Source organism: Drosophila elegans, unplaced genomic scaffold (genome assembly GCF_018152505.1).
Source record: "Drosophila elegans isolate 14027-0461.03 unplaced genomic scaffold, ASM1815250v1 contig_468, whole genome shotgun sequence".
In the NCBI taxonomy this organism is placed as follows: domain Eukaryota; kingdom Metazoa; phylum Arthropoda; class Insecta; order Diptera; family Drosophilidae; genus Drosophila; species Drosophila elegans.
The window spans coordinates 3,393,109-3,419,733 of record NW_024545855.1 but is presented as its reverse complement, the minus strand read 5'-3'; the positions used below and the strand labels follow the sequence as shown (position 1 = coordinate 3,419,733).

Sequence of the window (26,625 nt, the reverse complement as noted above, 5' to 3'; positions counted from 1 at the left end):
AATATTGAAAATGAAAGTTTCTTAAAAAAGGGCTTATTTAACTGGGTTCCAGAAGACCAAATTCAAAATTTAATTAATTATGTTTAAACATATTTTTGGGGAAGGAAATTTCCACACCACTAACTTGAACTTAATAAAGGGAATGTCAGATATATTTGAAATAAATTTAAATTATTCCTAGCTTTTTTCCTAGTTCTCCATTTCGATAGGCGAAAGCTGAATTTAGATCGCTTTTACCGTGTGAAAATTTCCACTAAGGAAACTCACTCGCTGATTTTTGAAACAGCTCTGGCCATAGGCATTCAACACGTCTCGACGTCTGTCAATAAAACTGACAGCCGCTTAAAGCGGCGAAGCCCTCAATTCTTCCTTTTTTTGTGGGCCATCTAGTTGAGAGGAAGGCGGTAAAGTACATTTTATGACGCGTTTTACGATACTGCGGATGTGGAGATGTTAGGTTAGCATCGGGGCACTTCATTCCTGCTGCAGGCAATCAAACAAGCAGACACACGTGTTCCTGCAGATAGTTTAAGGCATGTATGTGGCCTAGCTTTTGGCCGCTTTCACCCACTTTTGGTTTCAAAATTTGCTCTATCGTAATTAGCATGCGGTATGTGGTGGCCGCAAAAAACAAAAAAACTCACAGCAACATAACGTATACGCAATGTGGCTCATTAAAATGTTCGGACGACGGCCGCCGCGCTTTCAATTATCTAGAGGGCAGCCGACAGCCAGCGCTAATTACATTTCTCCTATGTTCTTCTCCCACCAAACTTTTTATAGATTTGTTGCAAGATCTTTGGAAATGCCTCGGCACTGGCCAAGCACAAACTGACGCACAGCGACGAGCGGAAATACATCTGTGCGCTCTGCTCGAAGGCATTCAAGCGGCAAGATCACTTGTAAGTAAATGAGGCGCACTAACTGCACTCAGAAAACACCCAAAAATTTAAATGACCTAAAAACGTGTTGCGAATAAAGTGTCAAAATCAGCAAAAGTCTAGCAAAAATATGGAAAAATAAACTTATCATGGCGTCAAGGCTATGTAAAATGAATCACCACCTTGAGAGATTTTGAAACATTATTCCTATAATGAAGGTACCTATTTCTAATACTTTTTAGACCAGCTGAAGGTTATAAACTTGTTAACATATCATGTTTCATGCGAACCCCAAACATTTTCATTGAATAAAAGATCTACTACTTCAACTATTTCTACTTTTTAGGTCGTTTTGATTTTGAGGTGTTTTTTAAGTGTAGTGATAAATTGATCGGTTAAAGCCACTAAATTCTTTTTAATCTTTTCCCTTAGAAACGGACACATGATGACTCATAGGAACAAGAAGCCTTACGAGTGTAAGGCGGATGGCTGTGGCAAGTCCTACTGCGATGCGAGATCCCTGAGGCGCCACTCCGAGAATCACCATGCGGGTGGGGCAGCCACGCCCACGCCCACCAGCCAATCACTTTCGCCCACCGCCAACTCGAGCGGTACGAGCAGTAGTAGTGCCAGTGGTGTGGCCACCAGTTCGTTGAGTCTTTCGCCGGCCACGGCCAGCGGGGATGCCAGTTCCCCGGACGGAGCCACCTGCATCCGCACCTACATTTCCACGGGCAGCTCGGTGGTGGATGCGGCCACTGGCATTGCCCTGTCCGACGAACAGATCAAGGCCATGAATCTGCCCATCAAGACGGGCGTCACCCTGCTGTCGCCCACCACCTCGACCTCCTCGAACGCCTCCTCCACGGCCTCCAGCTCATCGCTTTCCTCAGTGGGTTCGGGTTCGGGTTCAAGTTCGGGATCGGGATCGGGATCGGTATCATTATCTGGTTCCATTTCCATGGCCGCCTCACCATCTGGCGGTTCGATGGTAGCCGCCAGTTCGCCCACCATAACGCTAAGTGATGGCATGAGTCTGGAGGGCGAGGGCTTAACCCGCGAACAGCTGGATTTGATCAGCAAGATTATGCAGCAGACGAAGCAGACAAGTGCCCAGGTCACCGTCTCCTCGCCCACCAGTGTCAGCTCCTACAAGATCAACACCAACTCCTCGCCATCGCAGAACAGGCCGCGCACATGGAATATGCAATTGGTAATTGGGGTTTAACTTCACAAAACTAACAATAGAAAAAACATCAATTCAAACGGGATGGAATTAGTCGCTCAAATATTATTAAATTGATCAGAATAAAATTAAATTAAATTAAATTTGTATAAATTACTTCAACCTTCCGGACCATTAACAATCGAAAAATATTAAATTAATAATAATAAACCTTTTTTATTCGAAACGGAATTCAATTATTTGATCTCTAGTGTATATTGAAATTGAACTAAGTTTTGTTTTGAGTACATATAAAATCAAGTAACCACATCACCTCTCTTCGCAGCTGAACAGTGCCCAAAATGTGACCGTCACCGTAGAGGACAACTCCGATCTGGTGGTGGCTCCCTCCTCCGCCAACTCGCCCGTGGAGATCGTCAAGGAGGAGGAGCTGAGTCCGCAGATCGTGGGCAACATGAATCCCCACCTGCTCAACATCGTCAAGCTCGACAAGCCCGTCGAGTGCAATCTCTGCCACCGTAAGTTCAAAAACATACCCGCCCTCAATGGGCACATGCGTCTGCATGGCGGCTACTACAAGAAGGACCCGGAAACGAAGCGCAGCGAGAAGAAGGACTCCAGTGGTCCGCCGCTGCAGACGGCCAGCATCGGAGTGCGCGCCCTCATCGAGGAGAAGATCATCAGCAAGCGCAAGGACATGACTAAGGTGGGTTGGCAGGTAAAATCGAAAAATCGGGGTCACCAAAATATTAATTATGCCTAATTATCTATCAAAAGATTTATTTTAGTTCTTAATAGAACGCCTATCGATATAATCTGTTATTGGTCCCAACCACTATTAATATAATTCTATTTTAAGTCTTCAAGACTCCTGAAATCCCTAATTTCACGTACCTATCTCTACTAATTGTATTTTTAGTCTTAGCTTTTAAAACAGAAATTGTTACCCCATTTCATTAAAATCCTAAGAAACGGAGTTACCATTACCTTAATTTCGAGTACTTAGCTCTCCTAGAGTTATATTTTCGGAACGTTAATGGTTTCACCATCTCATATACCCCACTTTATAAAATCGTAGTATCAGGGTCAGAAGAAACCATTAGTTAACCCATTTAATTTAGGACTTATAAAATTCTTAAAATCGGATCACCAAAACCTTAAATTCGCATAACTAACTATCCTAAAATTTTATTATATCGTTTCTAGTTTTGCGTTATAAAACGTTAATTGTTGTCCCATCCTTTTTAGGGCTTCCTAAATATTACATATCAGGATCACCTAAATTTAAATATCATAACATAACTGTCCCAGAACCTTTTAAACGTTAAGGACTAAAAAAAAATCGGGAACCTAAATTTAGAATGTTGTTTTTGTTTTTATGCTTTTTAAAGCTCTATGCTTATCCTATTTTATCTCTATCCATCTGATTTTGTAAAAAATCCTTATAACCCTCTATTTTAGGGGTCCTTTGTGGTTCCGGCACCGCCGCACAGCAGTGGCACCACCACCACGCTGCGTCGATCGATCAGCGACCTGGAGAGCTTCCTCAACCCGAAGAACCCGAGCACCAGCAGTCACACCCAGACGATGACCACCAGCACGGGCACCACCACGGCGGTTCTGCCGGCGGCAACAACTATTAAGAGTAGCAATGGGTTGAGCATCCAGCAGATTGGCCTGCCGCAGAGCATCGAGATCTTCAGCGGGGGTCAGAAGGGTCAGGCGAAGACGCTCAATCTGGGCAGTGGCACCAACACGATCACCATAACCACCAACAATGTGCCCACCACCACGACAATGAGTGCCCTGACAGCGTTGAAGGCGGGAGGCACCATCAGCGGCATTTCCACGGCCACGAATACGGATCCCAAGGATTCTACACTCATAGAGTTGCTGAAACGGGGAACTCGCATTGCGGTGACCTCGAAGAAGGCGACCCAATCGCAGTCCCAGTCTGGCATAATGATGACCTCGAGTGGGACCAGTACAAACGCCATGGGGGCCGTCACCGAGTTGACCACCATGGGTGGCGGTCGTCAGATCATCACCAACAACAACCGCACCGTGATCATACCCTCCGATGTCCAGGTGGTGTCCACCAAGAGCAAGCTGAGCAGCCTTGCCAATTTGGTCAAGAGCAACCAGAGCAATCTTTCGCTGGCCGATGGCACACCACTCGCCCTGACCATTGCACCCAATCAGGAGATCTCAGGAGGAGGAGTGGCAGGAGGATCCAGTACGGGCAGTGTAATAACCAGTGGTGGAGGTGGAGTCTACACGGTGACCTACACCAGCAGCGATGGCACCGATCTCTTCGACGATGCCGAGGTGTACAACGTCTCGGACACCGAGATGCTGCTGCAGACGGTGGACTCCATGGAGCTGCTCAACGACGAGGAGATCAAGAGTGAACATTCCGAGGATTTTGCCATGCTGAGTGAGGCGGGCGACAGTGCCCACACCCAGTTGGTCAAGCTGGAACCGGAGCAGGGGAATTGCCAGTCCGCAAATACCACGCCGTTGCCTACCTTCCAGCAATTCCATTCCAAGGAGCTGATCATGCAGAACAGCTCGCAGATCCAGGCGATAGCCAGCATGCGTAGTGGTGGTGGTGGTGGTGGTGGTGGTGGTGTCCTGGCATCGCCACTCCACTCCCCCCTTGCTTATCCCACTCCGCCGTCGAGTCACGAGAACATGGCCCAGAGTTCGCCCTTCATCGAGGATGCAGCTGCTCAGTTTGTGGATGCCAGCAATACGTTTTTCGGCGACAAGACGGACTTCTCGCACATCTACTTCAAAACGGACGAGGGCGATGAGGGCACCATTGAGCAGCTGAACGAGCACGACAACGAGAAGATCCTCAAGCTGAAGTCAGTGCTGGAGGAGAGCAGCTTCGATCCTTCCATCAAAGTGGAGGATCTGCTCAATGGCACGGACGACGACACCGAATGTGATCTAAGGGAGTTTGCAGAGACGAATCTGTCGTTTCTAGACGAGGATCAGGAGTTCCTCAATGACTCGCGGAACGCCACCTCCCCGCTCTCGGAATCCTTCTTCACCAGCGGCATTGGCTCGGCGGAGGACGTTAAGCAGGTCCTCAGGGAAGTCCTGCCCGACGAGAACATGCAACTCCAGCTGAGCAGTGAGCAGCAGGGCGAGAATATCATCGATCTCTATTACTTGCCCGGCTTGGGCCTGCAATCTCAGATGATGCCGAACTCGGAGGACCCCTTGCTCTCCTCTTCCCCGCGAGAATTTGGCCAGCAGAGACAGCAGATGGCTATGCAGCAGCCACTGGATCAAAGCAACGGCAACATCTACCAGCAGCAGCAGCAACAAGAGCAACAACAGCAGCAGCAAGCACAGTCGCAGCAGGAGCAAGCACAGCAACAGCAACAGCAGGAACAACAACAGCAATTGCTGCTGCCACAGCAGCCACACAGGTAAAAAAAAAAACATAGAAGATCCAAGTTTGTAATACTCAAAGTAATTTTCGTTTGATTGGAGTTTTTTTAATTTTTTAATTTAAAAATCTGAAAACCTAAATTTTAACCAAATTAAAAAGGACTCATTTAAAATCATATATTTTTTACATTAGTTCAAATATTTTATATTAATTCTTTTAGAAATATACAGTTTTGAATTCTACAGCCATTAATTTATTTTAACTGTTCCATTTTTTTATCAGTGCACTCAATCAAACGGAAACAGCGGTTGGTCAGGAGCAGCAGCAGCAGGGTGACTTCATGTTGCCCCTAGTGGGTGGCCATGGATTTGCTCAAGTCACCAGCCAAACGCAGTTTATGGACAACAGCCAGGGGATGATGCCCCTCAACAGCCAGCTGCAACCACTGCTTTATGGTGGGGCCACCACTTCTACACAGAACACCATCGCCGTGGGCAACGAAACCCTGCTCACCACCGGTTGCCCACAAATGAACGCCAATCAAGGACAAATCGATGGGTCGGGCCTGCTGTTCGCCTGCGGCAACACCACAACAACCATGGCTAGCAAACCCCTGCCCAATTCGCCGAGTGTGGCCAATCTGCAGCCGCTGTCGAACCAAACCAATTCCATACTGAAGCGACGCCTGCGGTCCAATGCCCCCCAGGAGACGCACAAGTTCTCCAAGTTCCACACCCTGTCGCCGCATCGCTCCAAGCTGCGCAAGCCGTCGCGCACCCATTACACACCGGCACCCATCCTGAATCCGGATCGCAAGGGCACTGGGCTGTACTGCAATGTGCGCAAGCAACTGGGCCAGAATCTGTTCGATGCCTTCGACGATGACTTCGGCGATTCGGTGGGTCTGGTGGACTTCTCCGACGAGTCCAAGGTCAATCTCGGCTCGACCTACCAGGCGCAAATACCCAGCTGCCGGCCGTTGGAGGAAGCCAGTCGGGAGCCACTAAGTGCCGAGCTCATGTGGAATCCCGAGGTGCAGGAGGACGACAAGATCCTGATGCGCTACATTGATCTCAGCAAGTCATCGGCCGTACCCATGGGCAGTCATTCCGAGGAGGTGGCCCTCCAGACGCTGCTCAAGGCCAAGGGAAACTCGGCGGCAGCGGTTCTCACCCTGCTCCAAACGCAATCCGGCGCCTTCCAGATGAAGTGGACCGCATATGAGCTGGAGCAGTTCTTGCGAGGTTTGGAGAAGCACGGCAAGGACTTTGGCAAGATTGCCAGTGAGGTAGGTCTTAGAGTGCAATTAATTTTTATACCCGTTACTCGTACATTGAGATACATGGGGGAACTTTTTCAGGTCACTCTGATACATGAAAATTGGGCATTATATGTTTTCGAGGTCAATATCTATCGACACACCAAAAATGTTACAAATCGAACCATTTTTTTTAGAAGTTATTGGGAAAGTTTTAATTATGACGTCACAGCATATATTTAAGAAATTGTTAGCTCTGCACTTCGGCAGATGGCGCCACCTAAATTTTGTAAATGGGCTTGAAGAAAGTTGCCTTCCGTGGCTCATGTTTATTAATACTTTGAATTAATTTAATTGCAAACGTTTTTATTACATTTTTTTAATTTGAGACAAAAATGTATTAATCATATTAATTTGCAGTTGCAGACAAAGACCTCCGGCGAATGTGTGCAAATGTACTACTTCTGGAAGAAGCTGTGCGTGGACTACAAGGTGTCGCATTTGAAGATGGAGCCAGTGGTCGTGATTGCTCCAGCGGTGGAGAAGCCCTATGTCTGCGAGATTGCGGACTGTTCAGCGGTAAGTTTTAGGATCTCAGCAGCAGCAGCAGCATGCCCCAAAGCCCTAGCATGAATTGCAGATCCAGCCCAAGCCCAATTGCTAAGGCCCCACCACCTCACCTCACTGGCTCTTTCTGTTTACTTTCTTTCTTGTACATAACGCTCGAAAATCAAACCAAAAAATTTACCAATCCCTGCCTGCGCGCCAAATGTATAGAGCTTCAGTTCGAAAGCGGCGCTGCACGGCCACGTTCGCATACACGCTTATGGCCGCAGTGCCAGCAGCAACACGAACAACAGCAGCAGCAGCAACACCAACAGCAGTAGCAGCAGCAGCATGCAAAATGCAGCGGCAATTATTGCCAATTCCAGCAGCAACAACAGCAGTAGCAACACCTACGCATGTGCAACGCTCTCCACCAACAACTGCAGCAGCAACAGCAACTCAGCCAGCAATACTACGCAGGCAACAGCAACACACGCCGGCAACATGAGTCAAAACGGCAGCAACAACTACAATACCAATGCAAATGCCACGACAGCAACCTCGTCTGCGCTTTCAGCCACGCCCAAATTGGAATCAGCTACTTTACCAATTGCCAAGGAGGGCGAGTTCCCCTGCAAGGTGTGCGGCAAGTAAGATTCCCCCAAAGCAATTTCCAAGAAAACCCAAAAAAAACACGTGAAAATCGTATGAAAATTGAAAAATCCGCAAGTGATTTGAGTGCCCGTAATTGACTTGAGTTGAGATCGTAAACGCACGCTGTACCGTAAAATAACTTCTGTATCGTATGCCGTGTACGAGTTTTTGGTTAATAGATATTGAGTTTACTGTACTTATTGTTTTTCAAACAAAACGCCTAAGTTGTCATCATCGGTTGTACGTTTTGAGTTACCTTATCGCTACCCCCTCTTTCTACTTCTTTCTAAATCTTGAGTTTCAGTAGATGATTCCTCTTGTCAGTCTTTAGTTTCACTCGTATGTCAGTTTCCGACTTCTATGCCATTTAGTTAGCGTTTTCGTCAAGCCATATTAACTGTTGTTATTGTTGTTGTATTGTATTGTTCCATGATGCGAAACCCCAATATCAAATCAAACCAAAAATCGAATAACGAATACAATCAATAAATCGAAATTGCAATTTTAAAGCGAAGAGTCACAACTCGCAAATAGACGTAACCGTAACTGATATCAGCTCCACAAGTCCTCAAGAAAGCGTGCTGCTCTTCAAAATTCTCGGTAAGTAGAGAGGTCCTTGGTCTTCCGATCTCACTTTTGGTTCATTCCGATATCCCTCTTCCGTTCTCACACTCCATTCACTTGGTCTCTGTTCTCTAATTTCGTGTATTATTGTAATTTGTTTTCGATAATCTTACTCACAGCGCCAAATGCCTCTGCATTTAACAACTTTTGTAAATAATTTTAAAAACCGCGAACCAATTTAATAGATCACCTCAAAACAAACCCTTTTCGCTCCTTCATTTGTATATTGACTCAGCTGGACTTTGGAGTGATTAGCAAAAAGGGGTCGTAAGATATACCTGAATTAAAAAATTAAATTGAACAATGTCTATATTCTTGCCAAAACAAAAATAAAACAAAAACAAGGAAAAGAACAAATTAAAAAAGAAGAGTAAAGAAAATAAATTAAATTAAATAAAACGATCAAAAAAATAAAGAAAAAAAACAAAAGAAAAAGAAAAATAAAAGAAAAAAATATTTAGAATTTGGAATTGTTCGAATTCTTTTTTTTTTATTAAATAAACAACACGATAGCTAAATAAACAGCGTAAAATATTACAAATTGTTATAATTGTAAAAATATATAAAAATTATTTTTAACCCTAAGCGCAGATTTTGATAAATGGAATATTTATTGTCTTAGTTATTTTAGAGCGATATTACATATACAAATATTTTGAAAATCTCAAAAAAAAAGCACCAAAATCACAGAATCCGACAGAAACTGTATCATTCAAGCTCACACCAGACTTTCAGCTCTTCCGTTTCCTTTATATATATATGTGTATTTAATCACTATTTTATTTGGTATTTTTTATGTATTCCTAAACATAAACTCTCTATTTTCCATAGTTATTTATAACAACAAAGCAAATTTAAACTCCACACAAGGCTAAGTAAGAAGAAGTGAACAAAAGATTGAAAAAGTCTATTTCGTATATCAGCATGACTATCTATACCCAGCTATATTACCTATGCATGTGCTATAAGATATGTACTCTATGTGCTCCATTTATATCTAAATGTCCAAGTAATCCGCCTAGTCTGCATTCTAGATCAGGTAGTGATCGAAATCGAGGACCCGATCCAGTCCTATGTGTTCTCATGGTGCCCCGCACTCTGCTCTTTTTCTTTTGCCAGGGTCTTCAATAAGGTGAAGAGTCGCAGTGCGCATATGAAGACGCACCGCGTCCAGGAGCCAGATCAAAAACACCAGCTGAACCACCAGGCCGGCACAGGATTGGCCACCATCGCCTCATCAACCATCACCACACCGTCGTAGGAAAAGGATCGCATCGGATCGAACAGGATGGATAAGGATCAATAAACAAACAAAAATCGATTGACAATCGCATTAAGCAAGCAGCAAGCATTGTTTACCACTCTTAGAATTTATGCTTAGACTAATTTGAGTCTAAAAATCAATGTCATAATGTACGTAGTAGTTAAAGGCATTTCTTCACTAGGTCTATCTCTATCTATCTCTACCCTACTATCTATCTCTATCAATCACTTCTAGATCTATCCCCTAAGTAGAAGACACTGCGACTCGCACTAGTTTGTAAGTCTAGCCAAAGATTGGTACAAGTTCAAATTGAATTGTTATTGACTATATTGTAGGCAAGTGCAATATTTATGTTGAAGTAATACGAAATACGAAATGCGGAATTCGGAATTCGGAATACGGAATACGAATATGTAAATGTAAATGTATACCTACCGTTTTTTATATAGTAGGCGTTTATTCTGCTCGACTCGACTGTAGATATACTCTAAAAACAATACCAAAACTATGGCTAAAGCTAAGGCGAAATCCCGATCTATGATAAATACTAGTGCATAATTACTGTTAACTACAAGTTTTTCTACTTAAATACTCGTACATAGTTGCAACACACTACACTGATACTTTACTAGGGCGATAAATGTGTAGGACGTAAGAGAATCTCTATATATATACATACTTGATATATAATTACATACCTAGGTGTACGATGTATGCGATATATGATTGTTGTTCTAGTTTTAACGAAGTTTTACATAGATTGTACTTACCTACTACCTACGAACCTAAACTATTGAACTATGGCTTAGAGATACCGAAAACCCAAGAGAAAATCTAGTGAAATCAAGTGATATTGAGTGAGATCAAAAACGATTTTAGCTAAACGTGAACGTGAACAAAATTCAATGCACACCCAATGTAAATGGAAGTTGAGAAAAGTTTTAACTTTACTTTTAACGCGAAAGTTGTAGGTTGTAAGAGACACTGTAAATAAGAGTCTAGCAAATTAAGCGATAAGGAAGGATATCTTTCAAATTTCTCCAACACGCATAAAAGACATTAATCTACTTATAATTCTAGATTATCCCTTATCCCAACCCCCACCCACAAATACAGACAGACAATGAGAGTTCAAAATCCGAACTTTGAACTCCAACAAAACACACACAAACACTGACACTCAGACACACACACAGCAGTTTTATATAGGCCTAGGGTATACATAGTTATTATATACAAGCATATATTAAATTAAATGGTACAACAGTAAATCTGCCAGTAATTTGAAGAACAACAAGAATCACACGTTTTCCATTTGGACAGTGAGCTAATGTACTACAACTACAACAAATTGATCAATTGATTCAACGTTTTTGAGGCCAAATGCCGCCGGGTGGTATGTTATATTGACAATGGCGTAACTTAATCTAGTTTAATGTAAACCAAAAAGCAAAACCAAATGAAAAAACTCACGTTTAGTCTAATACCTTACGACCCTTTCCACTCCTCTCGGCCACTCACAAGTCCCGCAGATTCGGACCGAAATTTGGAAGATGGAAACTATTAGCAATTCTTATGGTTGTATTCGCCAGTTATAGTACTACAGAAAAATCAGGTGCTGTAAATGAAATGGGAGATATACAAATCATCATCTATTGACACCCACTATTCCCTTTCCCTGGCCTTGTGTTCGCAATAGCATTAGTAACCAATAGTCATAGAATAAGTTGACGGACGACATAATTCTTGCATATTTTTCGGTGTTATATACAATAAGCGTAAGCAGATATACATAAAAAGCAAATACAGCTACAGCAGCCCACCATAAAGCACCTTCGAAAACTGTTTGTTGTGGGTCTTCAGAGCCGTTTAAACTTTAAAGACTTTCTCGCGTACAAATACAAAACCGAATACCTACGAATACCCTTTCAATCTGTAATGGCCATCCTTTGTTGTGTGCGTTTTCCCCTCAAAAGTCTTTCGTTTCTATTACCATTTCCGTTTCCGACTGAGTTCGTCCAAACTATTCTGTTCGATTCTGTTCTATGCTCAAATGCCTTCAAGCGTAAGTCTTAAGTATTATTAAATAAAGTATCAACAAATGAGTGTTTATCCTTAAGTAAGTGTTCAAATCTAGAGTAAAACGCTAGCCTTTAAGTTGACATGTGTGTGCACTTTGTTGCTTTTCAAAAAAAGTTTCCTAAAGACAAAGAAAGGATAAATGTAAGGTTAAGCAACTGCTCGATCGTCTAGTCAAATGCAGTAGATATATCTACTATCACCTAACTTATTTATATTTTATTTTAAGTTTCATTTTCTGTGCCAAAATGTTTATCGTTTACCAATTAAATGATTTCAACTGTTTCATTTTTCACACCATCGTCTTGTCTTTTTATTTATCTACTATAATTCCTAGTTAAACCAATAACAAACAAAATAGTAAAGGACAATCTGTGACACTTGTTTCCAAGCGATAATTTCCGGAATCATCTGCAAGAACTCCGCCTCACTCACTTTATTCAAAAACTCTGCGTTGTGATTGTTCATTAAGCGAATGTAAAGATAAACTGTATTTATGCAATACAAATACGTATTTGAAAATAATAACCTGTATATAGATGGCGGCCCAAGCGGTTCCAGCTTCCTCAAAAAGCCAAACTAATTCTAGCTCAAACGTCGAATTCACTCGAATCATCAGTATATATACAATTTGCATTCCAATTCGAAGACACTATATAGTTGCATTTTGTAAATCATACAACCCTAAATGTCATACCGAATATTAAAATTAGAAACGCAACAGAATTACTTCGAAATACAATACAAAAAACCTTTTGAAATTGAAAACGATTGATAATAGCTATTAGACATATCAATTTTATTTAAACCGAATTGAGAAATCCATTCAAAAAAACAAAAAAAAAAAAAATATATATGTATACATAGTCCTGTGCATGTTTGCATTCCTGTTTAGCCAAATAAGAGACATTTTAAGCGTCATCGCAGTATTTACAGGATCTTCTGTGAGGCTCTTCTCTGGAATCTTTGCTTTCAATGCGGAATCTCAGAGTATTTAGACTGACGAGTAATAAAACAATACGAAATTACAAGATATTACTGTGGACGCATTCCATAAAACCTTCGTTTCTGTGCCAAAATTTAAATTAAAGACGCGTTGTATTGCGAGACAAACTTTACCGCTCAGTATTATCGAAATGCCCGATTTACGATGCAAAACGATCGAAAAAAGTCGGGCAGATCGGCCCTGGTATGATTAAGTACCATATACAAAAACTACACAAATCTACGATGTAAGTTTTAACTGTAATATGCAATGAAAAACACTTTTATAAAGAAGCAAACTGTTACTTTATGGCATTTAGTTGAGATGCTGTAACCTCTTGTTGATCGTAAATTGTACTTAGCTTGTAATACATATTTAACTCGCAGACACCCACACCTACACACATGATTACAGCATAAACAAATACAAAAAATATAAATGTATTTATACAGTGCTAATACTAATATTCTGATATGAACGAATATTTTATGGTACATCTACATATGTACATAAGAGTAAATGTTTTCATGGTTGTAAACTGATGATCAAAAATAGATTTAAACAATTTTACATGCTTTTATTTAAATGCAGTATTACTTCGATCTTGCTTTACACTTTTTGGTACCTAATAATATATAAAAATAACGTCTCGTATAATGCATTTCCTTAACGTTCGTTTACCATCATTGATTGTGTTAAGCAGTCTAACAATCTCACAAACGATGCAATGGATAAGTAAAATATTTTCTGAACATTACACACACACTTTGATAAAAAATGATCCGTGTAAACGATATTTAAAAAACAAAAAATCATGAATATTCCCTCCAAATAATTTTTAAAAAATTACGTATTTGCTAGAAGTCAAATCTCTGATAACTGTAATGGAAGGCGATGTGTACTTTCTTGGGTACTTTAGCATACTGAGAAGGAAGAGGGAAACTGTCTATAAAATGGAGGAATAATGTATTTAGCATGATGTTACCAGTTACATTTAACGTAATTACAATTACAATGATTATTGTGTATTGCATGTGTATGTGAAGTGTATGAAATTACAAAAGTATAACTCTACAAAAAAGAGAAACTATGGCACACTTTTGCCATTTAATAGTAGTCAATTCTTCAAAACGCATTAGGTTATAAGTGGGATGTGACAGCATGATGATATATGATATATATGGACACTATTTTCTAAACGTATTACAACAATAATTTATGAATTTGTTGGTAATTTTATACATATATATACACAGTTACTTTTGTTAGCTAGCAAAACGACAACGACAACTTTAGGTAGCGCCGAGGTAGATAAACTTTATGAATGTTGTACCCAACGCCCACGCCCCGGACACCCAAGCGAGAGCACACTGTACAGGCACAAACCTCTTGGCGGGATGGGTCCTGGATTCCCAGAGTCCTGGATCCTGTCCCCTACCAATCCTACCAAGCTAATTAGGTCCGCGTCCCTCAACAAACACGTTTTCTCCTCATCGACACTGTACACTGTACACTCTACACACTCCACACTCACTGATTACAATTTCTCTGTTGGATCTGTTGTAGTCTGCCATTTTTGGTGTGATATTCTATTGGTTGTGGCGGTTATTTTTATAGCCGCTTTACACATTGTTGCATTTCTACTAATCGTAACTGGCCTAAACTGGGTCACAAACATGACAAACGAAAAAAAAAACGAATACTGAAAAACCAAAAATAAAATTAATATAATATAACTTATTCAATTTCCTGTTGTTGTTTTCGGTTGTACAATGGTTTTTATTGAACTCGTTTTGACTAACTGTAACTAATTGCCAAACTTTGTTAACTATTTTAGTCCATACATACGTACATACATACTTTTAGGTTTAAGCACTTGTAATTTAATCGAACATGATTTGAGAAAACTTAATGAAAACGAACTAAACTTACAAAAACACGAAACGAAAATAAAATGGTGGTCGTAACTAATCAAAAGCTGTTTTATTTTTTATTGGAAGGGTTTTTAGCCAAAAATCACCAAATCTGATGAATTTATAAAAAAAAGTCAGTGAAATTGTTGAATTGTTGAATAATTTAATATAACGAGTGTTTACTGTACATCAAGTGATTTAGGCCCCCTGCCATTTTTATACCTTGTAAGTTTAGCTAAGACACGATCCTTAGAGCTTTTTTTCCCGCTGCACTGCTCTCTCTCTCTCTCTCTCTCTCTCTGTGTTTTTCTCTCTTCATTTGGCTGTCGCCCTTCCCCTCACACACACTCAAAATGGCATTGTTGTTGGCGTTTGTCATTGTCCTTTTTGCGTTCGCTTTTGCTTTCGCTTTCGCACTCGTTTATGTAGTTCAGTGTGCTCAGTTGCGTCCTGGCTTCATATCCTGTCGCTAGTCGCTATCCTTTGCCTTAGTGCTTCCCCAAGCCGATTCAGTGTGAGGTTTTGAGTGCATTTGAGCGGCTGCAAATCAAGCAGGATAAGCCATATATTTTCGGCAATCAGTGGATGGTGTTTCAGTGTGATATATATTAGCAAGATCGAACTTTGAGGGATATACGCCATATACCAATATACCCTTGGAGTAATAGCAATTGCCGCCTTCCGATAACCGGCTCGGATCGTTACCTTTACCGTTTGTACTCTACATCGGGGTTGTGCGTCTGCACTGAACGGCTTCAAAATGAACTACTCAAAGTACCACCACAACGCAATGTCCTTATCGGCCATAGCGAAGGTAAGTGAATCCCATCCAGCGTCATTGGCGCCTTGTTTGGCATTTGGGTGAAAATTCATTCCCGCAATATCACTCATACCACGCTGTGGCCAGCAATCTCTGACTTCAGTGTTGGTCTGGGCCGCACTCATCCCCGCAATCACCGATTCTGCAATTAGATTCTGCGCACGCGGCAAGCTTTCCTCCCTCGCGTGCACGCTGCCAAAGTTTGGCCAACAGGGTTGTCAGGCGGCAAAAATTTTGTAAAAAGGATAGTTATGGGATGTGTAAGAATAACCGAAAAAATCATACACATTTCAAAATACTTCAAAATCTCTTAACGCTAGACATGTGCATTTAATCAAACCATATTTTTTTTAAATGTTCTCTCTAGGAAGTCCAATTAGAATAGTCGTAAGAAACCAAATAAATTTACTATAAAACAATTTAGAAACTCTTTTGGGACAGATGCATTTATTACGCCAAAAAAAATTTTAAAATTTTAAAGTACACTTTTCTTGATTAATAATAAAACGCATCTCTTGAGCTGGCTTTTAGCCCAAGCCAAACACTGCTTTATTTTGCAAATACGCGACAACCCTGGTCCAGGCTTTTGACTCAAACTCCAACTCAACAAACAACCCCTAAAAAAGCACACCCTCTGGCGAAACTTCTGAGCCAATTTTCTCTTGAGCAGGGGTCCTGTGTCCTTGGCGCTGCCTTCGCGTTTCAAACTCAGGACGACGACCACGACAACGACAACTTGATTAAGGTTAATGCCCCTAGCCGACCTTGGGGTGCGACACAGTTCGGGACTCGGGAGCTCGGAGCTCGCAGTTCGTAGTTCGGAACTCGGAACTCGCAAACGGGCAGCTCCGAACTCGGAACTCGGACCCCATCGTCCTTACTTTCCCATGGGTTCATTGAACTTTTAGGGAACTCATTATGCTTTCCGAGTATGCCATGCCGTGTGGGTGGTACACCGGTACATCATACGTCGATAGGCTCTACCAAGTTGATTGGCCAGGCCAAAACGGAACAGCCAGCTGGTGTGTATATCATTTTAGGGCTCGTCCTCCAGAGCAGGGTCCTCCCTTTTCGCCCCGAAGCTCTCCACTGTTGCTCTGCAGCTGTTGTCGGGCGCTATTTTTGGTGCAAGACGAACTTGCCGCCGTGCTTTTTGTCAGTCTGTCGCTGGCGTTGCTCCTGTCTGGACACCATGAATCATGTGGGTATATAGTTGCTGCAGTCGACAAACGATTTGAGAAAATCTCTGTTATCTGTGAATAGAACCGCGATAAGTGCGTAATTGAGAGCTCTAGTTTATCAGGGGGGGAGCAAACAGAAAAAAACAGCACTAAATGCAAATGATTAAACCAGTTTGACTAGGCGAACCGCTTGTTGTGCCTCCATCTCCGTCCAACTCGTTATCAACGGCGGCAACCTGTTCTGTGCCATGTGTGCCTCTTAAAATTAGAATAAATAGATTTCGTAATAGAGTTGGTGGGCCCGTCATGCCATTCGGCTCTGGCCAGTTGTGCTAAAATGTCTACTAATCCCACTTCCAATTCCAATCCCTCCTCCGACTCACAGCCAATACTCTACTCGTATTGGCGCAGCTCGTGCTCCTGGCGCGTGCGCATTGCGATGAATCTGAAGGAGATACCCTACGACATCAAGCCGATCAGTCTGATCAAATCCGGCGGCGAGCAGCATTGCAATGAGTATCGCGAGGTCAATCCCATGGAGCAGGTGCCTGCCCTGCAGATTGGTAAGTGGTGCTTCTAAAACACCTAAAAAACATTCCCTTACGAAAAAAAATCCTTGGTTATACGAAAAATTGAGCCTATAACATACAGCTGCAGTCAAAAAAATAGTTTTTTTTAACTTAGCTATCAAAAATAGCTACTTTGGAAAATCTCCGCATAACATAGGTACAACTAATACTACCAGTACTATTGTTTTGACTGCAACTGAAAAATTTACCTAAAAAACCTTAGGTAATTTTGAAGATGGTTGGCTTTTCTCTATTGTTCCTTAAATTAATGTAACATTTTTCTAAGAGTACTTAATTTTTATCCATTTAACCAGATGGACACACCCTCATCGAGTCGGTGGCCATAATGCACTACCTGGAGGAGACCCGCCCCCAGCGACCCCTCCTCCCGCAGGATGTCCACAAGAGGGCCAAGGTCCGCGAAATCGTCGAGATCATCTGCTCGGGCATCCAGCCCCTGCAGAACCTCATCGTGCTCATCCACGTGGGCGAGGAGAAGAAGAAGGAGTGGGCCCAGCACTGGATCACACGTGGCTTCCGGGCGGTGGAGAAGGCGCTCTCCACCTCCGCCGGCAAGTACTGCGTGGGCGACGAGATCTCCATGGCCGACTGCTGCCTAGTACCTCAGGTTTTCAACGCTCGAAGGTGAGTATGGTGAAATGAGCTAGTGACTGGCCTTAAAATATATTAGGAGGAAAAAGAAACAAAGTTTGGCAACACGAATGTCCATACTTTTTTAGGTCTTACAAAATTAAATATTCTTTATGTCAACAACCTTTTTATATTTATAAGCATTTAAGCTAAGTCGATTTGCGAATAAATTACTCGATAGCTCCAATGGCAGCTATATGATATTTTTATAAAATTGAACCAGTTGTTCTGAAATAGTATCTCATAGTACACTGGTATACATTTTATAACAACAAATTTATAATTCGTTTTTCCTTTGATTTTTCAATTGGTTTTACATAAAAAAGAACATACTTATCCAGCCTGTTTCAACTTTTATACTAACTGTAATAATACTTTTTTTTTTAAGTTTCGTTCAAAAAGTTTTAAGACTGAGAAAATATTTCGCGTGGAAACTTGGTGTTAAGACCATACATATATACACTTTATAAGATCTATTAAAATTTGTAGTTTGAAGATTTAAAAGAAAACAACTTATGAGTTAACAATTTGTATAAACAAAAATTTGAATACAAAATTATAAGAAGGTTCATTGTTTTAACGAGTGATACTATTTTGATATTATTGCAGATTCCACGTGGACTTGCGTCCCTATCCCATCATACTGCGCATCGACCGCGAACTGGAGAGCAATCCGGCCTTCCGGGCGGCCCATCCCTCCAATCAACCGGACTGTCCGCCGGAGCTGCCCAACAAATAGAATTTTGCGACGCCAACTGCAAAGCGCCGTAAGACGAAAAAGTGAATTGCAGTTCGTAACCCAGGCACAGGACAAACTAAGAACATGAATCTGATCGGTGGGCAGGATGGATGATGGGCGATGGCGAATGGCGAACGGCGAATGGCGTAAGGATTGGACAGATTGAACGGATGACAAGGACTCCATTAAGCAGAAACAGTCGGATGTGATTTAAGAAATTGCTAACAGCATTTAAATATGCATAAATGCATAAAAATACTATCTTTAACAATACGAAATTCCAACACGAAATTCAAATGCAAAAGTCTCAGTAACGGAACGAAAACGAAAACCAAAACTTAAAATATATTCTTCAGATTTCCCTAGTTTGTCATTGTGAACATGATCTTAAAGATGAACTCATATATATTAAATGTAACTTATTTTTATGCATTTTATTTAGGCTAACAAAAGACATAACAAATTCAAGGAAAACTCATGACGAAAAGCAAAATTCAATTCAGGGATTTAAAAACTGAAACAAAAAACCAAACACTATCGAAGATTTACAAATATATTTGATGTATGTATAAGTAGTACTTCATGTCAAAGTTGGGCAAATGCTAAACAAATCGTTCAAAAAGTACAAAACTTCAGTCAACCAATAAGTGAACTAAACCAACATACAAACTATACACTAAATCGAATAAATCATAAGTAATTTACAATGCTGGACAGCCTTTTTGATGGTTATGAAGTCGCAAAGCATAACTAACCAAATATTTCTCGCAAATCAATGCACATAGCCGAATGACAAAGCCAACCAATTAAGTGCACAGTAATTTTATTAGCAAGTTGATGTAAATTTGATAGTGAGAATCTCTTCACAACCCCTGTACGAGTAGATGTAAGCCTGTCGATGCCAAGTAAAAAAAATACTTACTATCCTGCATGACAGTACAATGCGTGAATAACACCATACAAATTTATATGGTATATAGGGCAAGCTGCGCATTTCCGCATACCAAACAAATACCAAATTGAATACAAAACAACTAATATGCATAGTTTCCGAAATATTGTAACAGTTCCAAATACTTTAAATAAATAAACTTCAAACTAAACAAAAATGTTATTATTTAGTAAGTATTGAAAAATTGAAAACGAAGAGCATTTCTATGACGGCGAAATTAATTAAGTGGCAATAAAATTGTTATTATTTTAAAATATAGAGTTACTGACCTTTGAGTTGTTTTCCAAAATTATTTCACTTTTATATTCAAAAACAAAATTTATTTTTTTTTGTTTTTAATGTTTCTTTTTCATAACCAACCCAAGTGTGAAATCTAATTATAATTGGTAGACAAAAATACAAGCCATTGAGTTGGTTTTCCCAAATGATTTAAGCTTATAGCTATTTTTTCATACTAAGGTTTCTTTTCATACCAAATGTAAAATGTCTCTACATCTATTTGGAAAATTATGGCCTACTTTTAGAGGAACCATATTAAAACAGGCAATTAATCGATAGTTCAAGCAAAAAACAATCTCCAATCATATCAGCTGTGGCATTAGGATCGCTATCAATTAGCGCAAGTAAACAGGTTTCTTCCGCTGTCTTATTAATAGTTTTACTTAACAGAAAGAAAATTAAATTTTATTTGTACTAAAATATGGCTGCAGTACAACAATTATACAGGTTTTCTGGGTTAAACGGCTTGGCTCGCAAAATGTCAACAAATTCGAAGCCTATTCTATACTCTAATTGGTCTAGTTCGTGTTCTTGGAGAGTGCGTGTTGCACTGGCAATAAAGGGTATAGATTACGAAATTAAGCCCACTTCTTTACTCAAGACAGTCAACGATAATGCCTATACAGAAGAGTATAGGAAAGTAAATCCCTTGCAAAAGGTTCCGGCTTTAAAGATTGGTAAGTAATTGGTGCAATGCCACAATGCCAATGACTTACATTTAATGATTTTTAGATGGGCACACACTGTGCGATTCGGTGGCAATAATGCACTATCTGGAGGAAACTCGTCCTCAGCCGGCTCTTCTACCCCAAGATCCGGTAAAAAGGGCTAAGGTTCGGGAAATTGTGGAGCTCATTTGCTCCGGAATTCAGCCGCTGCAAAATAGCTCTGTCCTAGAGCTTATAGGCAAGGAACAGAGTCTGAAATGGGCCCAGCATTGGATAGCTCGAGGATTTCAAGGTCTGGAGCAGGTGCTTTCCCAATCGGCGGGATGGTGCTGTGTGGGAGATGATCTGACAATGGCTGATATTTGCCTAGTGCCACAAGTTCGCAATGCCAGAAGGTAATACACTATTAAATTGCCAAACATAACTAATTTATAACTTGATTTTATAGATACAAAGCTGACTTGGCACCATATCCAACTATAAATCGCTTAAATGAAGACTTACAAGAACTGGAACTTTTTAGATCCACTCATCCCAGAACACAGCCAGGCTGTCCTCCGGAATTTGCCAAAAAATAGTTAAAGCTGAAACAAATCAATTGTTCAAGACATTCTTATCGCATTTATTTTTAATTTTTTTAATAAAAAGTTCTTTATACCCGCTTTCCAAATCAATCTAAAACCTTTTATAACTTTATAACAAAATGTTGTCTATACCCGCTTACCAAATCGTAGTAAAACTTCATTGAATTATAATATAATTTTTATTAGTTTTGTCATTTTTATATAATCGTTCTTAAATGTGTAATGTGTAATTCACGTAATTCATTTATGTACCTTCCTAACTTTGCATTTCTAATTTTCTTTTCCATCCTGGATGCGGATCGTTATAATGTTTCTGTGTATGTAGTATGCACTTATTGGCTTTCCTGGTTGGTTGTGTTTCTCTGTGGTTGTTGTGTCTGCGTTGTGTGTATATATGTATTCAACAAATTTTACTATAAATACTATTACATACATACAGATGCGCAACGTCGGACGCATTACATATCATAACCATTACATTCGATATACATGCATGTTCTGTACTGTACTGTGTATCTAACATCATCGGTATCGATCGATCGCCTACCTAGCTTAGCTTTCATTTTATTGTTGGCCTTAGTTTTCGCCATTACCATTAAGTTTTTAGTCGCAATCTGCATTATAATTCTTTTCATTCATTTTTTGTTCGAGTATGATTCACTTGGGGGCTATATAGCTATGTATATATATGTATGTAGAGAGGAGTAACTTTTTGCATACTTTTCGTTCGCAATTGTACAAGTTTTTTCTTATCGTTTGTTTGGTTTTAATTGCAAAAATTATGTTTTTCGATTTGTTAAAACTTGAATGAGCTACTTTAAAGAATCTTATTGTAGGGATACCTTTTGATTTAGTTGTTTAAAGACTTCTCTAGACTATTATCTGTTATTTTCCATGTTTTGTTTGGTTTTTTTATTCAAATCTATACCTCCTAAAATTAAATTGAGAAATAAAGAAAACCTACTTTATACCGTGTGGTTATGTGTGATTTTTCCCTTTGCGATTTTCAAATGCTAAATGAATAAATCTATAAAATCGTTTGCTTTGCTACTTGATTTTTAAAAAACTTCAATTGATTATACTTTGTAAATAGAGCATAACTAAATATCGTTGATTCCATTTTTCATTTAATTTATTTTGTTTACTTCATTTATTTCGGGTTCTTTTGCACTCAGAAAGGGAGTTGATTTGGTTTTTCTAAAATTTTATTTAAATATTTTGCTAATATGTATAAGTAAAACTTGTTTCTCTGCGCAATGTATTTTCGTTCTCATTACCGCTCTATTTAAACAACATTCTCTACATTCTTGGCAAACTGATTCGCTGGATTTGTTTGCCTTCATTTTTGTTTTTTGTTTTTGGAGCCATCATTTTGTTCGCACCTAGGTTAATATTACATTTTTGCTTAGCCTATTTAGGCGGCATTGTATTTACATACATTTAAATACTCTATATACGTTAATTTGTTTACACCCTCCGACTTCATTTCTCATTTTGTCATTATTATTATCACAGTCAAATCATAAAAGATTTAGTACTTTTACTTTTGAATGAGTTTCCATGATGTTTGCTTTTTGCTAATGTTCCGCGCTTTCGAATATATCATTATTATTAATTCTTGTCTATATAAACCTATTTAGAGATCGAAAAATGTTTCTGCAGCTGCTGTTTTTCGTAATTCCTATAGTGTGTGCAACGGATTTTAGACGTTGAGTGAAGAGAGTGCTAGTGTTTCTCGAATTATTTTGTTTATAATCTCTAATCGCCTGTATAAAATGAGAATTCCTACATGTTGAGCGAAATGTTGGACTTTCTGGGGACCTGTTGCTGTTGATATTGGCCAGATATCGTGAAGGCCGTAATTTCTATGTAACTTTTGTTTTTGTTTTCTAAGGTACTCACGTATGCAACTTCTTAGGTTGTTTTGGTTGACATTTGAGAAAGTGTTTAAGTGAAGAAGACTCGAAAATTGGATTTTACTTGTTACGATCCGACCGTTAATATTTTCCTTGCGTTAACTATTTTGTACACTGAACAAGATTTCATTTTTATATACTTCTTCACTATGACTGTGATGCAGTTATATGAGTTATGACTTAGGCTAGGGTCATTGAACGTCATTTAATGTCTACAAATACTGCACAGCAATATTTCGTGCCTTTTCGATTTATTCGGTCATTGAAAGAGTTTTAAAATCTGTTTCGGCCACTTTACATACTTTGTATTTCTGTTGTAGACCCATCTGTGCTAAATGAACTGTGCCAAATGGAAACGCAGGTAAATAAATAGTTTTTGGGGTCCGTGCCGAGCTGCACTCTTCGATGTTTTTGTTTTTTGTTTTTTTCTGAAAGTGAGGCCCTGCACGGCCCTTTGTTTTGTTTCAATCGTTAAACCGCTTTTATTTGCTCGAATTAATTAATATTAATTTTATTTATCACACTAACGACTACTTTTTATACTTTTAGTGTATGTGTATATATATAGTATTTAATATTTTACTAATGTTGTATGCTTCTGGTGTGGTTGGTGAATGAACATCTCCGCAGCCATCTCCGGTTTGGCCAATCCGATAGATTTATACATACAATGCTATATGAGGTTATATAATGATTCAGTTAGTTTTCCGACCTATCAATATACCAGCAAGGTTCGCACAATGCAGGTGCCTTCCAACATATTCTGTTCTGTTATGTTTACGATTTATTATATATATATAATGCATATGGGGGGGAGGTGTTTACATTTATATATAATGCATACGCATCGTAATGTTTAATTGTTCTAATAACAGTGTGGGTGGCAAAGCATAACAAATTATAATTAAAGTTACTTTCATCTTTCGCTTTTCGCTTTTTTCGCTTTAAGTATGTAGAGTTATGTATGTACGTAATATATGTATGCACTATACGAGATTTGATTGATAAATTGAACTCCTCTTTACATATTTGTATTTTAGCAACATACGGATTTCGAAGAGCAAACTCTCTTGTTGTTCTTGTTTCGGTTTTTGTTTCTTTAAATGTTCAAAGTCGAATTTGAATTACATTAGATATTTATGTATTGTATGTATATAGTTAATAAAAGTTGCTTTTATGTTTACTACGTTTAACACTAATAGACTCCGTCGTTGAAATAACAGCTGTATTACTTTTCTTTTCTTTACTCTTCCCTGCTCTACGCTCTATCCTTTATTGTTATAGATGCCTTTCAATAAATTAATAAAACTTCTGAACTGGTGAACTGATGAACTGGCGAACTTAATGGGGCACGTCCTTCCAAAGTTTCCTAGTTTCGTATGAATGGTGTTTTGGGGAGGTGAATTAGAGGGGGTGAATTGCATGACAAATGTGCCTGATAAGTGGGTTTTGTGGGTGCCACAGTGGCAGTAACAGTTGTATATCGATGTGGTAAGCACAAAGCAATCATGCGTCTTCGCTAATGGTGCAACTTGGATTCGGGGGCAGACTGTGCTATAAGGCCACACATATACCTTTTTTTCCTCATTTTTGCGGGATTGCGTGAAGCTTCGATTTGTACAGCAAATAGCAAACGCATTCAAACAATAAAATCCAAACAAGCATAAAACTCGGGCTACTCCTGTGAACCGATGGGATCGGATCTGACCTCGCATCCCAAGGGTTCATCTTTCATCTACCATCTTCCCTTCGTCACACACATTATCTGATGGATCGCAAATCGGACATTTCTAAGAATAGGAGTTGGAATCGAATCGAATCGAATTGCAGTGAATACGTATGCATTTATGGGATGGACTGTCCATGCATCGATGAATTGAATTGAGAACTTGATTTCGGGGAGATTTCGTTTGCTTTTCAAGTAAAGCTTTTCTTTCCTCTTAGTTGTCTCATTAAAAAATTAATTATTTCATAATTAATTTCAAGTATCGTTTGACTTCTCTTCTTTTTTAATAAATATATTTTTGCTTTGTTTTGTTGTTTGTTTTTTTTTTTGTTTTTTTTTTTAAATACATATCACAGATCCAGTACAAATATAAGTATATATATTTGTGTTTATTTCTCCTTCCTTCCTCTACTATGTTTAGATATCATATAAAACTCATACATTAAACATAACTCAGTGAGCACGCGTAAGTGATACTGATATTTAGTAAGAATGTGTGAATGTATGGGAGAGAGGTGTGTTTCAGGTGTGTTTCATGTGTGTGTGTGTGGGCGTATGTAAGGTATTTTAAGTCTGCGTCTGTGATAGATAAAGGTTAGAGTATATAGTGCTTCGATTCTGGGGGCTCTGAAAAGATCTCCCAATTTCTGACGTGAGGCGAAGAAGACGAAATAAATGTTCGTTTGCTGTTGGTTTGGTAGGTTGATTGGTTGACTGATTGGCTGATTGATTGGTTGACTGACAGGTTTTTGTGGGGTGGACGAAGGGGGATCTGTGTTTTATGCTTGTTGTGATTTTGGCTGTTGTTGTTTGTTAAGCTACGTTTTCAAAGTTGTTACTGTGAAATTCTGCTGTTCTTAGACGGTCTATTGCATGTCCTGATCTCTGGTCTCTTTATGTTTTTTTTTATGTTTATGATACTCAAAAAATAATAGTTCTAAATTAAACACCAACATCATCATCCTTGTTCCTTCCCCTTACGTTTTCGTATTGTTTTCTTTTTGGATGTTAATGCATATTTCAAGGCACACTAGCATTTACGACTGTACTTTCAAATTTACTCTTTTTTGTTTCCGTATTCTTCTGTTAAGTTTGCTTACTTCGTTTTGTTATCATAGTTATCTTCTGTTTTTCATTTGATTTTTGTATTTTAATCGTATTATATAAATATTGCACAAATAAGAACAATTGTAGGTAAGTTTTAACAATAATAGCAAAAATTAATAAGAACAACTTTCAACTTAAATATATAGACTTAGCTTAGGATTGGTTGCCGTTGTGGTTTGTTTGTTACTTTTCTTTTATATTTCACTACGGTGATGAGCGTTTTCAGTGATTCGGAATTGGAATCGAAATTGAAATCGAGCTGAGTTGACTGATAGATTGATTGACTGACTGACTGACTGGCTGATTGAGTTGATTTCGATATATCATGATAATGTTGTAGACGTTTGGGTTAGTGGTGGTGCGGCGCTTTTGGGTGGTAGATGGCTTTTTAATGGCGGTGCTAAATAATAATAATAATTAAACACGAAAAAAACATTGCAGTTCTTTTATTGTGGTTTTTTGTAATCAAATTTTATTTAAATTTCGTTTCATCTTTGTTTATTAATCAAAAAGAAGTGTTAAACTAAATTATATGTGTAAGGAATAAAGTAAATAAGAAAAATTTCATTACAAGTAAGGCATTTCTCTCTCTGTAGGTGAGGGGTGTTCGTATGGATACTTTTGTCCTTGTTTGTGT

The 26,625-nt window shown here is 39.4% G+C and overlaps 3 protein-coding genes across 11 annotated transcripts in view; all 3 read left to right on the top strand.

The window, feature by feature from the left end:
• The window catches only part of LOC108142980 (serine-rich adhesin for platelets), a 37,788-nt gene extending 22,933 nt beyond the window's left edge, over positions 1 to 14,855 (top strand). For 2 of the 8 annotated variants that reach the window (XM_017267139.2, XM_017267141.2), the window contains exons 5-12: positions 784 to 902; positions 1,314 to 2,094; positions 2,393 to 2,785; positions 3,529 to 5,510; positions 5,756 to 6,761; positions 7,152 to 7,310; positions 7,509 to 7,927; positions 9,675 to 14,855. In XM_017267139.2, coding sequence (XP_017122628.1) covers positions 784 to 902; positions 1,314 to 2,094; positions 2,393 to 2,785; positions 3,529 to 5,510; positions 5,756 to 6,761; positions 7,152 to 7,310; positions 7,509 to 7,927; positions 9,675 to 9,816 — 5,001 coding nt within the window. In that variant the 3' untranslated portion in view covers positions 9,817 to 14,855. Of the gene's footprint in view, positions 1 to 783; positions 903 to 1,313; positions 2,095 to 2,392; positions 2,786 to 3,528; positions 5,511 to 5,755; positions 6,762 to 7,151; positions 7,311 to 7,508; positions 7,928 to 8,441; positions 8,532 to 9,674 lie in introns of all 8 variants that reach the window. The other 6 variants (XR_001774315.1, XR_001774316.1, XR_001774314.1 and 3 more) reach the window with 6 other exon arrangements.
• A 375-nt stretch (positions 14,856 to 15,230) lies between these two features.
• Positions 15,231 to 19,178, top strand: LOC108143094 (probable maleylacetoacetate isomerase 2). 2 transcript variants are annotated; one of them, XM_017267314.2, is made up of 4 exons: positions 15,231 to 15,610; positions 17,183 to 17,360; positions 17,681 to 18,011; positions 18,627 to 19,178. In XM_017267314.2, exons 1-4 carry the CDS (start codon positions 15,557 to 15,559, stop codon positions 18,754 to 18,756), a joined length of 693 nt encoding a protein of 230 aa, XP_017122803.1. In that variant the 5' UTR covers positions 15,231 to 15,556; the 3' UTR covers positions 18,757 to 19,178. The 2 variants fall into 2 exon arrangements, with proteins under 2 accessions (XP_017122803.1, XP_017122804.1); XM_017267315.1 differs by lacking the exon at positions 15,231 to 15,610 and adding an exon at positions 16,794 to 16,817.
• Positions 19,179 to 20,310: 1,132 nt separating this feature from the next.
• On the top strand, positions 20,311 to 21,329 carry LOC108143020 (probable maleylacetoacetate isomerase 1). The gene is made up of 3 exons (XM_017267211.2): positions 20,311 to 20,664; positions 20,720 to 21,050; positions 21,104 to 21,329. The coding sequence occupies exons 1-3, from the start codon at positions 20,409 to 20,411 to the stop codon at positions 21,231 to 21,233; spliced, it is 717 nt and encodes a 238-aa protein (XP_017122700.1). The 5' UTR covers positions 20,311 to 20,408; the 3' UTR covers positions 21,234 to 21,329.
• Positions 21,330 to 26,625: the final 5,296 nt, after the last annotated feature.

Coding starts and splice junctions, on each gene's coding strand:
- LOC108143094 (XM_017267314.2), top strand. CDS start 15,557: ATGAACTACTCAAAGTACCACCACAACGCAATGTCCTTATCGGCCATA. Junction 17,361..17,680: donor GGTGCCTGCCCTGCAGATTG/GTAAGTGGTGCT, acceptor CCATTTAACCAG/ATGGACACACCCTCATCGAG. Junction 18,012..18,626: donor CAGGTTTTCAACGCTCGAAG/GTGAGTATGGTG, acceptor ATATTATTGCAG/ATTCCACGTGGACTTGCGTC.
- LOC108143020 (XM_017267211.2), top strand. CDS start 20,409: ATGGCTGCAGTACAACAATTATACAGGTTTTCTGGGTTAAACGGCTTG. Junction 20,665..20,719: donor GGTTCCGGCTTTAAAGATTG/GTAAGTAATTGG, acceptor AATGATTTTTAG/ATGGGCACACACTGTGCGAT. Junction 21,051..21,103: donor CAAGTTCGCAATGCCAGAAG/GTAATACACTAT, acceptor TTGATTTTATAG/ATACAAAGCTGACTTGGCAC.